At 49.2% G+C, this 15344-nt stretch overlaps 1 protein-coding gene across 14 annotated transcripts in view; it reads left to right on the plus strand.

The window, feature by feature from the left end:
* Positions 1 to 15344, plus strand: part of EPS8 (EGFR pathway substrate 8, signaling adaptor) — a 149422-nt gene that overhangs the window by 85356 nt on the left and 48722 nt on the right. For all 14 annotated transcript variants that reach the window (XM_064155604.1, XM_064155603.1, XM_064155613.1 and 11 more), the window contains 3 exons: positions 5612 to 5679; positions 8833 to 8994; positions 9198 to 9347. In XM_064155604.1, the coding sequence (XP_064011674.1) occupies positions 5612 to 5679; positions 8833 to 8994; positions 9198 to 9347 (380 nt within the window). The remainder of the gene's footprint in view (positions 1 to 5611; positions 5680 to 8832; positions 8995 to 9197; positions 9348 to 15344) is intronic.

The following is a 15344-nucleotide window of genomic DNA, read 5'->3' on the forward strand; positions in this document are numbered from 1 at the left end:
TCAGGCAGTTTGCAGATGACACCAAACCAGGAGCAGCTGTGGAGCTGTTGGAGGGTAGGAGAGCCCTGCAGAGGGACCTTGCCTTGGACAGGGCATTAGTGCCATGGTCTAGTTGACTGGATAGGGCTGAGTGACAGGTTGGACTGGTGAGCTTGAAGGTCTCTTCCAACCTGGTTGGTTCTATGATGCCTTTATCCTTGTATTCCTAGGCCATACAGCTAGATGATGCCTTTATCCTTGTATCCCTAGGCCATATAGCTAGATTATCCCTGTGTCCCTAAGCCCTACAGCTAGATGGTGCCTGTATCCTTGTATCCATAGGTCATACAGTTGGATTATCCCTGTGTCCCTAAGCCCTACAGCTAGATGATGCCTGTATCCCTAGGCCCTACAGCTAGATGATGCCTTTATCCTTGTATCCCTAGGCCATACAACTAGATTATGCCTGTATCCCTAGGCCATACAGCTAGATGATGCCTGTATCCCCAGGTCATACAACTAGATAATGCCTGTGTCCCTAGCCATACAGCTAGATGATGCCTGTATCCCTAGGTCATACAACTAGGTGATGCCTGTGGTTCCTTTTCAACTGAAATATTCTATTCTAAATGGTGACTTGGATCTCAAACAGGTTCTAATAATCATTCTACCTGCACAAAAGAAGTAAATGAGTAAATAGGAGTTGATGCCAAACTCAGTGTGGACTGTTGGCTGTTGTGGTGATGTGATGGTTTGGGAGTTCCCTTCCCCCCCACTCTTATGAAATCACCCCGACTAGGCTCAGCCAGCTGGAAGTGAAGGAATGAAGCTTTATATTCACAGCTCAACACAAAATACAAGCAGATAGTCACAATATTTGCAGCTATAGACAGCAATATGCAGGTTAAAGGTAATAGAGAAACTCAACAGCCCTCCCAGAAACCAGAGTGCCCAGGAGGGGCTCCTAAACACACTTCCATCTTCTCCCCACCCCTCTACCTTGTCCCAGACTTTGCCTTACATGCAAGGTGAGTTTGGATGGTCAGCAAAGGGGAGTTAGAAGCAGAAGGATTAGTTACACAGAAGCAGCCCAGGGAGACAGAGACAGACAGACAGATACACACACACTCTGTCTTATCTGTGTTTGGTATTCTTGTTTTGATACACCTCAGTAAGCCTATGAGTGAAGCAGCCATCACCATTGTTGCCTTTTCACAGCCTAGCATCTACTTTTTGTCATTCAAACATTCCACCTGGCCTCAACCCAGCCCAGGTGACCATACTTTCATGTTCATTAACACAGAGACAGATTGGCTTTTGCTAATTGGGAATTTTATTGAGGTGCTTGTTACAATTCTGGTCTAATTTAAAATGCAGAGCTTTGGAGCTGAGGAGATCCCCTGAAATGCAGGCAAGCAGAGACTTGATTGGCATTCAGAAGGCTCTATCTCTTGCATAAACACTATTGTTCTCACCCTGACACAGCGTGCTGAGAGCCTTGCCATGGTGTCTATTGTGAGTGCTGCTGTGCTCGGTGGAAGAGGATGTGTTAATCAGTGTTGTGCATGCTCCTGGATTTCCTGTCTTAGGACAGGATTTCTGTGAAGCAAAGCAAGCCAGCTCTTGCAAAAAACCTCACTTGTTCTCTGCTTTTGAATTCTTCTGCACCCTCTACCTGTGTCAGGTCTTGGTCTGTTTCATAGAATCATCATAGAATCAGGCAGGTTAGAAGAGACCTCCAAGCTCACCCAGTCCAGCCTAGCACCCAGCCCTAGCCAATCAACATAGAATCAAGGAGGTTAGAAGAGACCTCCAAGCTCATCCAGTCCAACCTAGCACCCAGCCCCAGCCAACCAACATAGAATCAGGCAGGTTGGAAGAGACCTCCAAGCTCATCCAGTCCAACCTAGCACCCAGCCCCAGCCAATCAACATAGAATCACGGAGGTTGGAAGAGACCTCCAAGCTCATCCAGTCCAACCTAGCACCCAGCCCCAGCCAACCAACATAGAATCAGCCAGGTTGGAAGAGACCTCCAAGCTCACCCAGTCCAACCTAGCACCCAGCCCTGGCCAATCAATATAGAATCATAGAATCAGGTTGGAAGAGACCTCCAAATTCATCCAGTCCAACCTAGCAGCCAGCCCTAGCCAAACAACCCCAGCTGGTATTGTTTGCAGGGCTTATAAGTCTTAGAGTGGATGTAAAGTTTCTTATCTTTAATTTGATAGCCTTAAAAAAGGGCATTTTTTGTTCATGTGCTGGTTTAGGCCCAGCTGGGATATTTTGGTGAGAGGAATTAGATGCTAGGCTGTGAAAGGAACCAGTGGTGCTGGCTGCTGCACTCAGAGGCTTGCTGAGGTGGATAAGAACAAGAACACAAACATAGATGGCAGAGTTTGCTCTCTGGCTTTGGGCTGCACTTCTCTCTCTAACCTAACTTGCTGCCTGACTAAGCCCTTCTTCTTCCTAACCCCCTGACTGACTCTCCAAACTCACCTTGAACATAAGGCAAAGTCTGGGTTAAGGCAGAAGGGCAGGCAGAAGGTGGAAGGGTGGTTGGGAGTCTCTCCTGGGGACTCTGGTTTCTGGCAGGGCTGCTGTGTTTCTGTATTACTTTAACTCCTGCACTTCTGTCTATGGCTGTGGAGATTGTAGACACCTGCCTGTGTATTGTGCTAAGCTTCATTCAGTTTCCAGCTCAGCTGAGCCTAGTCTGGGTGATTTTCTTAAGTGTGTGTGGGGGGCAGGGAACAGCCAAACCATCATAGTTCACATAAAGGAAGTTAATGAAAGTCAAAAGTGAGTATTTGATGAAATGCTAATTGAAAGCAGGGATTTTTGTCATTTAAAGCATGTTTTCTTTCTCACTGGAAAGCATTGAACTATCAGTTACAGTCCATGCCAGGAGACTGCTACTGATCCCCTTGGAGATGCAAAGAATTCTGTGGGGTTAAACTAGATACTGCTCCTTAATTCCCTTGTTTTGCTAGGAACAGATGGAGTTTACTTCTTCAGGTCATCATCCAAACAGAAAAAGAAAGGTAGCAGATCAGACAGTGGTGCTTTGCTGGCTGTTCTGTTGGGTGTGCATGTCTGCTGCTCTCTGCTGTGGTGAAAGAGCCAAGGAACCAAAAAGCTACTGTGGGTAACATGCTGCAAAAGCAGAAACAGCACTGAGGAGTTGGAGTCATAGAATCATAGAATGGTTTGGGTTGGAAGGGAACTCAAAGCTCAGCCAGTTCCAACCCTCTGCCATAGGCAGGGACACCTCCCGCTAGAACAAGTTGCTCAAGGCCTCATACAACCTGCACTTGAACATCTCCAGGGAGGTTGTGGAGCACACAAGAGAGATGTTGAGGTACTGGAAGGTGTCCAGAGAAGGGCAGCAGGGCTGGGGAGGGTCCTGGAGCCACAGCCCTGTGAGGAGAGGCTGAGGGAGCTGGGGGTGTGCAGCCTGCAGAAGAGGAGGCTCAGGGCAGAGCTCATTGCTGCCTGCAGCTCCCTGAAGGGAGGCTGTAGCCAGGTGGGGTTGGGCTCTGCTGCCAGGCAAGCAGCAAGAGAAGGAGGGGACACAGTGTGAAGTTGTGGCAGGGGAGGTCTAGGCTGGAAGTTAGGAGGAAGTTGTTGGCAGAGAGAGTGATTGGCATTGGAATGGGCTGCCCAGGGAGGTGGTGGAGTGGCAGTGCCTGGAGGTGTTGAAGCCAAGCCTGGCTGAGGCACTTAGTGCCATGGTCTGGTTGCTTGGCCAGGGCTGGGTGCTAGGTTGGACTGGCTGAGCTTGGAGCTCTCTTCCAACCTGCTTGATTCTACGACCAGCTATGAGGTTTTGGGGGAAAGGATGTATATGTAGATGAGGAAATCTGGATTTCACCTGCTATGTGCCAAAATATATCTGACTACTTACACAAACAAAGGCATCTAGAAGGTAGCACCAGGCACTGGCAGCCACACTGCTCACACACAGAGCCAGTAAAACTCCACAGATGCAGTTAGTGAAAAGCCAACACTTGCCAGAAGCAGGCATTTTAAATGATAGTGTCTTTCTCAGAGAGGAAGGACAAGAAATCTTGCTCTCTGTTTTTCTACCAGATATAGAAGGACAGAAACTAGGTTGGACTGGCTGAGCTGGGAGGTCTCTTCCAACCTGCTTGATTCTGTGTTGCATTTTCATCTTGTTTAGTCCCTTCCCCCCCTCCTGCTTTCATCTGTGGCACATAGTAAAAGGCCAGTAACGTTTCTGCTTTTGCAGCATTGTGTTTTGTTAGCTGAAAAATGATTTCTCTTCAGCAGATTTGGTGTGTGTTGCCCTCTCCTGGGTTTTTGCATTGGGTTGGGTTTTATCTCCTTTCCATGGATGTTTCTAACTTGCCAAATAGAATACTTTAGGACAAAACAAATGATGATTGGGCTCTGTTCTGTGTGTGGCTTGGTTGTTTTGCTGCTTTAACATGAGAATTATGTAAATATCAGAGTTCTGGATATATTTGTTTTGCTTTCCTACAAATGCACTAAGCCTGCTGCCCCTTACCATATTGCTACCAAAGTGGCATGGCAGTGAATTAAGTAATCAGGCTTCCCCATGAAGCATTTTCAGTCAGAACACTGCTGCCCTCCAGACTGACTGTGATGAGACAAGTGGCACTCATCAGCTCTCTGCTAACATAGAATCAGCCAGGTTGGAAGAGACCCCCAAGCTCATCCAGTCCAACCTAGCACCCAGCCCTGGCCAGTCAACTAGAATCTGACCCTTGTGCTGGACCCTGGGATCCTGAGGTGTATTACCACTTGGAGAAACATCTAAATTGTTAACAGATCATTGAAGTTTAAGCTAACTTTGGTCTCCCACAGCTGCACTTTAAAGGACAGCATTGTGCCCCTGTGACCAAGAAGGGCAGTGGGATGCTGGGCTGCATTAAGCAGAGTGTGTCCAGCAGATCAAGGGAGGTTCTCCTCCCCCTCTACTCTGCCCTGCTGAGACCTCATCTTGAGTACTGCCTTCAGCTTTGGGCTCCTCAGTTTAAGAGGGACAGGAACTGCTGTAAAGGGTCCAGTGGAGAGCTACGAGGCTGATGAGGGGACTGAAGCACTGCCTGGTGAGGAGAGGCTGAGGGACCTGGGGCTGTTTAGTCTGGAGAAGAGAAGACTGAGAGGGGATTTAATCAATGTCTGTAACTATCTGAGGGTTGGGGGTCAGGAGGGGGAGGACAGGCTCTGCTCACTGCTCCCTGGGATAGGACAAGGAGCAATGGATGGAAGCTGCAGCACAGGAGGTTCCAGCTCAACACAAGGGGCAACTTCTTGACTGTAAAGGTCCCAGAGCACTGGCACAGGCTGCCCAGAGAGGTTGTGGAGTCTCCTTCTCTGGAGCCTTTCCAGGCCTGTCTGGATGTGTTCCTGTGTGCCCTGAGCTAGATTGTGTGGTCCTGCTCTGGCAGAGGGGTTGGACTGGATGATCTCCTTGGGTTCCTTCCAGCTCCCAACATCCTATGAGCCTGTGTGGCAGGCTGAAGGTTTTTCTTTGTCAAAATACAGAAACTTACCACAGCCTTAAATATCTCAGGAGAAGTATTCAAAGCAGTGAGATAAGAAGTTGAACAAATAATTCCTCTTTCTTTCCCTCCCACCTCTAGAACAAAGGAAGAATTATGCACGGGACAGCGCCAGCAGCATATCCGAAACGTCGCAGTATCACGTAGAGGTAAGGCAGGGACTGACAGAGCAATTACAGCTTCCACTTACACACAGCTATTTTTGCCTACATGCTTTTTGAGGATACATCTGCTTGAAGGCACATCCATCTTCCAAAATACCCTGCCAGCCCGAGGTCACTTCAGAATAGATTACGCTGAAGCGTCTCACATCCTTTAGCCTTGCTGTACTGAGCTGAGATTTTGATGCAGAGGAGTGTAAGCCAAGTCGTGGGTAGTGTGGCTAACAGGCAGCACCTCCCCATGGGATAGCAATCCACAGAGCCACAGCATCCAGCCAGGTTGGGAAACACCTCAGAGATCATCAAGTCAATCCCTCAACCCAGCACTGAAAGGTCAATACTAAACCATGTCGCCGAGTGCCAGGTCCACAGGCTGCTTAAACACCCCCAGGGATGGTGACTCCAGGACTGCCCTGGGCAGACCATTCCAATGTTTGGGAACCCCTTCAGGGAAGGATTATTCTCCTGACATTCAGTTCACCAGTTTGTGCTGCCCTGTCTCTGCAGCTGGCTTGTTGCAGAGATGAGGCAGAGCTAAGAGCCCTGTGCTGTTGGCAAGACACAGTGTAGGATGTCTACACTTACTGCTCTGATCAGTTGGAATCACCAGAGGTGACAGTACTCAGAAGGAGCTGAGCACTGACCCTTGAAAGCCCAGTTAATCTACTGTGTAGTAGTTAACCATACCTGTATGTCTATAAATACCTGAGGGGGTGTCAAGCGGAGAGGCCCAGTCTCTTTTTGATGGTGCACAGTAATGGGACAAGGAGCAACGGATACAAACTGGAGCACAGAAGGTTTCACTTCAACACGAGGAGAAACATCTTTATAGTGAGGGTGACAGCCCTGGGACAGGCTGCTGGGGTGGTTTGGGAGTTCCCTGCCCCCCCCCTTATGGAATCACCCAGACTAGACTCAGCTGGGTGGAAGTGAAGGAATGAAGCTTTCTATTCACAGCTTAGCACAAGAGACAAGCAGAGAGGTACAATATTTACAGCTATGGACAGCAATACACAAGTTAAAGGTAAAAGAGGAACACAGCAGCCCTGCCAGAAATCAGAGTCCCCAGGAGGGGCTCCCAACCACCCTTCCTCCCCTCTACCTTGTCCCAGAGTGTGCCTTACGTGCAAGGTGAGCTGGGAGGACCAGCAAGGGGGGCTAGAAGCAGAATTAGTTGGATTACACAGCAAAGGCCCAGGGAGAGAGCACAGGCACTGTCAGAGACACACAGGCTGGCTTAGCTGCGTTTGTGTCCTTGCTTTTATCCATCTCAGCCACCCTCTGAGCACAGCAGCCATCACCAGTGTTTCCTTTTCACAGCCTAGCATCTAATTTCTCATTAAATCATTCCAATTTGCCTCAAACCAGCACAGCTGCCCAGGGAGGTTGTGGAGTCTCCTCCTCTGCAGACTTTCCACACCCCCCTGGACGCATCCCTCTGCAGAATACCCTGGGTGAGGCTGCCTTGGCAGGGGGGTTGGACTGGATGATCCTGGAGATGCCTCCCAACCTCCAGCATTGTGTGATTCTGTGATACTCTGAGATCACATTGGCTGATTCTGTGCTCCACAACCTCCCTGGGCAACCTGTGCCAGCGTCTCACCACCCTCACTGCAAAGAACCCTTTCCTAACATCTAGTTTGAATCTCCCCTCTGCCAGTTCAAACCCATTCCTCCTTGTTCTGTCGTTACAAGACCTTGTCAGTAGTTCCTCCCCAGGCTTCCTGTAGGCCCCCTTCAGCTACTGGAAGGCCACTCCAAGGTCTCCTCGAAGCCTTCTCTTCTCCAGGCATACATTAGAATCAGTTCAGCTGGAGTGCATGCAGCCACATCTCCCATAAGAATGTGCAGCTGTATTTATTCCTGGGTGTAATGAAATAACTTTGGGGGGTTCTTGCATGGTTGGCATCTTGAAGGAGAAGCTGCCTGAACTGTAATGAAATGGAGTCTGGTTCAAGTGATTCTGGCACTTTAGACTGCTCTGGTGAGACCTCACCTGGAGTACTGTGTCCAGCTCTGGAGCACTCAACACAGGAAGGACATGGACCTGATGGAGTGAGTCCAGAGGAGGGACACGAACATGATTGGGGGTTGCAGCAGCTCTGCTATGAGGACAGGCTGAGGGAGCTGGGGGTGTTCTGCCTGGAGAAGAGGAGGCTCCAGGGAGACTTAATAATGACCTCCAACTGCCTGAGGGGGGCTACAAAAAGGCTGGAGGGAGGCTTTTCACAAAGGCCTGCAGTGGCAGGATGAGAGGCAGCAGCTTCAGGCTAGAGCAGAGCAGATTTAGATTGGATGTTAGCAGGTTTTTTACCACGAGGATAGTGGAACACTGGAACAGGTTGCCCAGGGAGATAGCTGAAGCCCCATCTCTGGAGGTATTCCAGGTGAGGCTGGACAGGGCTCTGGGCAACCTCATCTAGTTGAGGATGTCCCTGCTGCCTGCAGAGGGGGTTCTACTGGATGACCTTTGGAGGTCCCTTCAAACCCAAACCATTCAGTGATTTTGTTGAGGTAGTTAGTCACAGAATGTTAAGGAAACCTCAAGAGAGATCCTTAATTTCTACAGCATTCCTTGAATCTGGAGAATATTCCAGGCTTGTAGTGGGCAAAGGCAGTTGGTATACTGCATTTCTACTGTGATCTACACAAAATAAGCATCTAGCCTGTCCATAAGGTATCCCAGTCAGATGCAAGCCCTTTATGGTCACCATCAGCATGGCAGCTCTGTAAGAGATGAATACACTCCAGGTCAGGGTGTGTTGGCAAAGTGTTTCTGGGAAGCTTCTGCTGGGTTCAGCTTGCCAGGAGAGACAGGTTTGCACTCTTCAGGAATAGTCAGGGTTTAATTCTAGCTTCTGTACCTGAGGGCTGTCAGAATGTGTCTTCAAGTCTAACCTCTTACTGTAGCGAGGAAGTGACAGAGGATGATGGAGTTACAAATAGCAGTTGACTTAAGATGACAACACTGTGGACTAAAGCACCTCTCTTACGGCTTGTTGGCAGGATCTGTCGTCCAGGAAGGTGCCTTTATCCCTGAGCAATTAGCGTTGCTGTTGCCTTGCAGTTTGAATGCTGACACTGGGGGGAAGTAGGGGAAGGTGGAGTCGTTCTTTTTCTCACACCTGTCCCATTCCCTAGCACTTGACCACCTTTGTTCTGGACCGCAAAGAGGCAATGCTCACGGTAGATGATGGGATCAGAAAGCTGAAGTTGCTGGATGCCAAAGGCAAAGTGTGGACTCAGGATATGATTCTTCAGGTGGACGACAAAGCTGTCAGTTTGGTGGACTTGGAATCAAAGGTAAGAGCTCTGAGCAGCAGCCTTCTTTTCAGAGACAAAGGCAAAGGGCAGGAAGATGATCTGGGTGAGATGCAGCATTTTAATTAGCTTATCAGCACTTTTCTACCTCATGCAGCTTGCCTGAGCTCAGGACACTGTATAGTGAGGGGATGTTTTCTGTTTGTGTCTTACTCTGGGCTTTGTCTTTTTCTCTTTTCTGCCAGAATGAGCTGGAGAATTTTCCCTTAAGCACAATTCAGCATTGCCAAGCTGTGATGAATGCATGCAATTACAACTCGATCCTTGCCTTAGTGTGTAAAGAGCCAACCCAAAACAAGCCTGATTTGCACCTTTTCCAGTGTGATAAGATTAAGGTAAGGTGGTAATGGGAGATCTGCTATGGTTTGTTTGAACTGGGGGACCTGAGCACATAGAGTGGATACAGTGAAATGAGCTGATTCACAGAAAAGAATTCTTTCATGCTTATAAATAGGCTTCAAGTTTAATGCACTACTTTTAATATGCTGGTAAATGTAGTGAGGTATGTCTTGCAAGGGAGTAGTCCAGGCTGTAAGATGCATCCCTAGTGCATGTGTTGCTTTTGTGAAGAGTGGCTCCTGGCCTCCCTCTGTAGCTTCTGACTGAAGTTTTCAAATGAGAGAAGCTCTGGAAGGTAGGTAGGTAGGTAGGTAGATAGGTAGATAGATAGATAGATACATGCACATATATACACATATATATGCACACACAGATACACAGACACAGATACACACACATACATCCACAGACACACGGAGGCACAGAGAGACACAGACACACACAGACGTGCACATGGAGACACGCACATGCAGAGACACACAGACACAGACAGACACAGAGACATGCACACAGACACAGAAACTCACGTGCACACAGATGCAGAGACATGCACACAGACACAGAAACTCACATACACAGAGACATGCACACAAACACAGAAACTCACATGCACAGACACAGAGACATGCACACAAACACAGAAACTCACATGCACACAGATGCAGAGACATGCACACACAGACACAGAGACATGCACACAGACACAGAAACTCACGTGCACACAGATGCAGAGACATGCACACAGACACAGAGACATGCACACAGACACAGAAACTCACATGCACAGACACAGACGTGCATACAGACACAGAAACTCACATGCACAGACACAGACGTGCATACAGACACAGAAACTCACATACACAGAGACATGCACACAAACACAGAAACTCACATGCACAGACACAGAGACATGCACAGACACAGAGACATGCACACAAACACAGAAACTCACATGCACACAGATGCAGAGACATGCACACACAGACACAGAGACATGCACACAAACACAGAAACTCACGTGCACACAGATGCAGAGACATGCACACACAGACACAGAGACATGCACACAGACACAGAAACTCACATACACAGACACAGACGTGCATACAGACACAGAAACTCACATGCACAGACAGAGAGACATGCACACAGAAACTCACATGCACATAGGCACACAGACATGCACACAGACACAGACACACAGACATGCACACAGACACAGAAACTCACATGCACAGACAGAGAGACATGCACACAGACACAGAGACATGCACACAGACAGACACAGAGATACAGACACAGAGACATGCACACAGACACGGATACATACACACACAGACACACAGAGAGATATTCACACACAGGCAGACAGACAGATACACACAGATACACATACAGAGTCAGACACAGATAGACACAGATACACACAGATACGCACACATGCAGAGTCAGACACAGACACACAGACATATGCACACTCATGCAGAGACAGACACAGATGCACACTCGTGCAGGGACAGACACAGATGCACACTCGTACAGAGACAGACACAGATGCACACTTGTACAGGGACAGACACAGATGCACACTCAGACAGACACAGATGCACACTCATGCAGAGACAGACACAGATGCACACTCATGCAGAGACAGACACAGATGCACACTCGTGCAGGGACAGACACAGATGCACACTCATGCAGAGACAGACACAGATGCACACTCGTGCAGGGACAGACACAGATGCACACTCATGCAGAGACAGACACAGATGCACACTCGTGCAGGGACAGACACAGATGCACACTCATGCAGAGACAGACACAGATGCACACTCAGACACAGATGCACACTCGTACAGAGACAGACACAGATGCACACTCAGACAGACACAGATGCACACTCAGACAGACACAGATGCACACTTGTACAGGGACAGACACAGATGCACACTCAGACAGACATAGATGCACACTCAGACAGACACAGATGCACACTCGTACAGAGACAGACACAGATGCACACTCGTACAGAGACAGACACAGATGCACACTCAGACAGACACAGATGCACACTCGTACAGAGACAGACACAGATGCACACTCGTACAGAGACAGACACAGATGCACACTCAGACAGACACAGATGCACACTCGTACAGAGACAGACACAGATGCACACTCGTACAGAGACAGACACAGATGCACACTCAGACAGACACAGATGCACACTCGTACAGAGACAGACACAGATGCACACTCGTACAGAGACAGACACAGATGCACACTCAGACAGACACAGATGCACACTCAGACAGACACAGATGCACACTTGTACAGGGACAGACACAGATGCACACTCAGACAGACACAGATGCACACTCAGACAGACACAGATGCACACTCGTACAGAGACAGACACAGATGCACACTCGTACAGAGACAGACACAGATGCACACTCAGACAGACACAGATGCACACTCAGACAGACACAGATGCACACTTGTACAGGGACAGACACAGATGCACACTCAGACAGACATAGATGCACACTCAGACAGACACAGATGCACACTCGTACAGAGACAGACACAGATGCACACTCGTACAGAGACAGACACAGATGCACACTCAGACAGACACAGATGCACACTCGTACAGAGACAGACACAGATGCACACTCGTACAGAGACAGACACAGATGCACACTCAGACAGACACAGATGCACACTCGTACAGAGACAGACACAGATGCACACTCAGACAGACACAGATGCACACTCGTACAGAGACAGACACAGATGCACACTCGTACAGAGACAGACACAGATGCACACTCGTGCAGGGACAGACACAGATGCACACTCGTGCAGGGACAGATGCACACTCAGACAGACACAGATGCACACTCGTACAGAGACAGACACAGATGCACACTCAGACAGACACAGATGCACACTCGTACAGAGACAGACACAGATGCACACTCAGACAGACACAGATGCACACTCAGACAGACACAGATGCACACTTGTTCAGAGACAGACACAGATGCACACTCGTACAGAGACAGACACAGATGCACACTCAGACAGACACAGATGCACACTCAGACAGACACAGATGCACACTTGTTCAGAGACAGACACAGATGCACACTCGTGCAGGGACAGACACAGATGCACACTCAGACACAGATGCACACTCGTGCAGAGACAGACACAGATGCACACTCAGACAGACACAGATGCACACTCAGACAGACACAGATGCACACTCGTGCAGGGACAGACACAGATGCACACTCAGACACAGATGCACACTCATGCAGAGACAGACACAGATGCACACTCAGACAGACACAGATGCACACTCAGACACAGATGCACACTCATGCAGAGACAGACACAGATGCACACTCAGACAGACACAGATGCACACTCAGACAGACACAGATGCACACTCGTACAGAGACAGACACAGATGCACACTCGTACAGAGACAGACACAGATGCACACTCAGACAGACACAGATGCACACTCGTACAGAGACAGACACAGATGCACACTCAGACAGACACAGATGCACACTCAGACAGACACAGATGCACACTCGTACAGGGACAGACACAGATGCACACTCAGACAGACACAGATGCACACTTGTTCAGAGACAGACACAGATGCACACTCAGACAGACACAGATGCACACTCGTACAGGGACAGACACAGATGCACACTCAGACACAGATGCACACTCATACAGAGACAGACACAGATGCACACTCAGACAGACACAGATGCACACTCAGACAGACACAGATGCACACTCGTGCAGGGACAGACACAGATGCACACTCGTGCAGGGACAGATGCACACTCAGACAGACACAGATGCACACTCGTACAGAGACAGACACAGATGCACACTCAGACAGACACAGATGCACACTCAGACACAGATGCACACTCGTGCAGAGACAGACACAGATGCACACTCAGACAGACACAGATGCACACTCGTACAGGGACAGACACAGATGCACACTCAGACACAGATGCACACTCATGCAGAGACAGACACAGATGCACACTCAGACAGACACAGATGCACACTCAGACACAGATGCACACTCATGCAGAGACAGACACAGATGCACACTCAGACAGACACAGATGCACACTCAGACAGACACAGATGCACACTCGTACAGAGACAGACACAGATGCACACTCAGACAGACACAGATGCACACTCGTACAGGGACAGACACAGATGCACACTCAGACAGACACAGATGCACACTTGTTCAGAGACAGACACAGATGCACACTCAGACAGACACAGATGCACACTCGTACAGGGACAGACACAGATGCACACTCAGACACAGATGCACACTCGTACAGAGACAGACACAGATGCACACTCAGACAGACACAGATGCACACTCAGACAGACACAGATGCACACTCGTACAGGGACAGACACAGATGCACACTCGTACAGAGACAGACACAGATGCACACTCAGACAGACACAGATGCACACTCAGACAGACACAGATGCACACTCAGACAGACACAGATGCACACTCGTGCAGGGACAGACACAGATGCACACTCGTGCAGGGACAGATGCACACTCAGACAGACACAGATGCACACTCGTACAGAGACAGACACAGATGCACACTCAGACAGACACAGATGCACACTCAGACACAGATGCACACTCGTGCAGAGACAGACACAGATGCACACTCAGACAGACACAGATGCACACTCGTACAGGGACAGACACAGGCAGACAGATACACACTCATACAGAGACACACAGGCAGTCTTGCACACACATGTATATGGTTTGCATTCACACTTCTGAAGAAAGTGATGTAAAATGAACAATTTGCTTCATCTGAAATGCATTTTCTAATCCCAAGGAGCTCATCTGAGCGCTGAGTCTCCTCTGCTCTGTACCCCTTTTTCTGTTCTTAGTCACTGAACAATTAGATCTTCTCTACATCCTCACCTCTGTGTCTCTGCTCTGCTGGAGAGCTAATGAAGAGGAAAATATTCCTGCAGGAGGGGCAAAGCAAGAGGCTGTTGGTCTCTCATTTCCTTCATGCATAAATGAGTTTTGGAAGTGTGTTCTGCAGCACTTTATTTCCAGGCTCATACCTTTCCATCTCTGCTGCCAGTGCCATGTAATTGGCCTTCTTAAAAATTCCAATTCATCATTTCAGAGGGGTTCAAAACAAACAGAACTCTTTTGTAGTAGTTCTTACCTCTGTCTGAACACAACACTTGCCACTCACGCTGTCTGCAGCTGTTTTGAAGTTGGTGTAGTGAGGGTGGTGTGAAGATGCCTGGTTAGTGGTGTGATTTGTTGCACAGAATTTGCTGTTGCAGTGGAAATTGGAATCCTGTGAGAAGTTCAGGTGGCATTATGATAAATAATGCAGAGATCCTTTTTGAGGTCTCATTTGGTCCAGGTTCCCAAAGTGTAGAGCTGCTCCCTTTCCCTTTCCCTTTCCCTTTCCCTTTCCCTTTCCCTTTCCCTTTCCCTTTCCCTTTCCCTTTCCCTTTCCCTTTCCCTTTCCCTTTCCCTTTCCCTTTCCCTTTCCCTTTCCCTTTCCCTTTCCCTTTCCCTTTCCCTTTCCCTTTCCCTTTCCCTTTCCCTTTCCCTTTCCCTTTCCCTTTCCCTTTCCCTTTCCCTTTCCCTTTCCCTTTCCCTTTCCCTTTCCCTTTCCCTCCCCCTCCCCCTCCCCCTCCCCCTCCCCCCCCCCCCCCCCCTCCCCCTCCCCCTCCCCCTCCCCCTCCCCCTCCCCCTCCCCCTCCCCCTCCCCCTCCCCCTCCCCCTCCCCCTCCCCCTCCCCCTTCCCCTCCCCCTCCCCCTCTCCCTCTCCCATTTTTTCTTCTGCTTTATTTCTTGAGACTGTGTCCCCTTGTTCTGTTGCTGCTTGCCTGGCAGCAGAGCCCAACCCC

Source organism: Pogoniulus pusillus, chromosome 15 (assembly GCF_015220805.1).
Source record: "Pogoniulus pusillus isolate bPogPus1 chromosome 15, bPogPus1.pri, whole genome shotgun sequence".
In the NCBI taxonomy this organism is placed as follows: Eukaryota; Metazoa; Chordata; class Aves; order Piciformes; family Lybiidae; genus Pogoniulus; species Pogoniulus pusillus.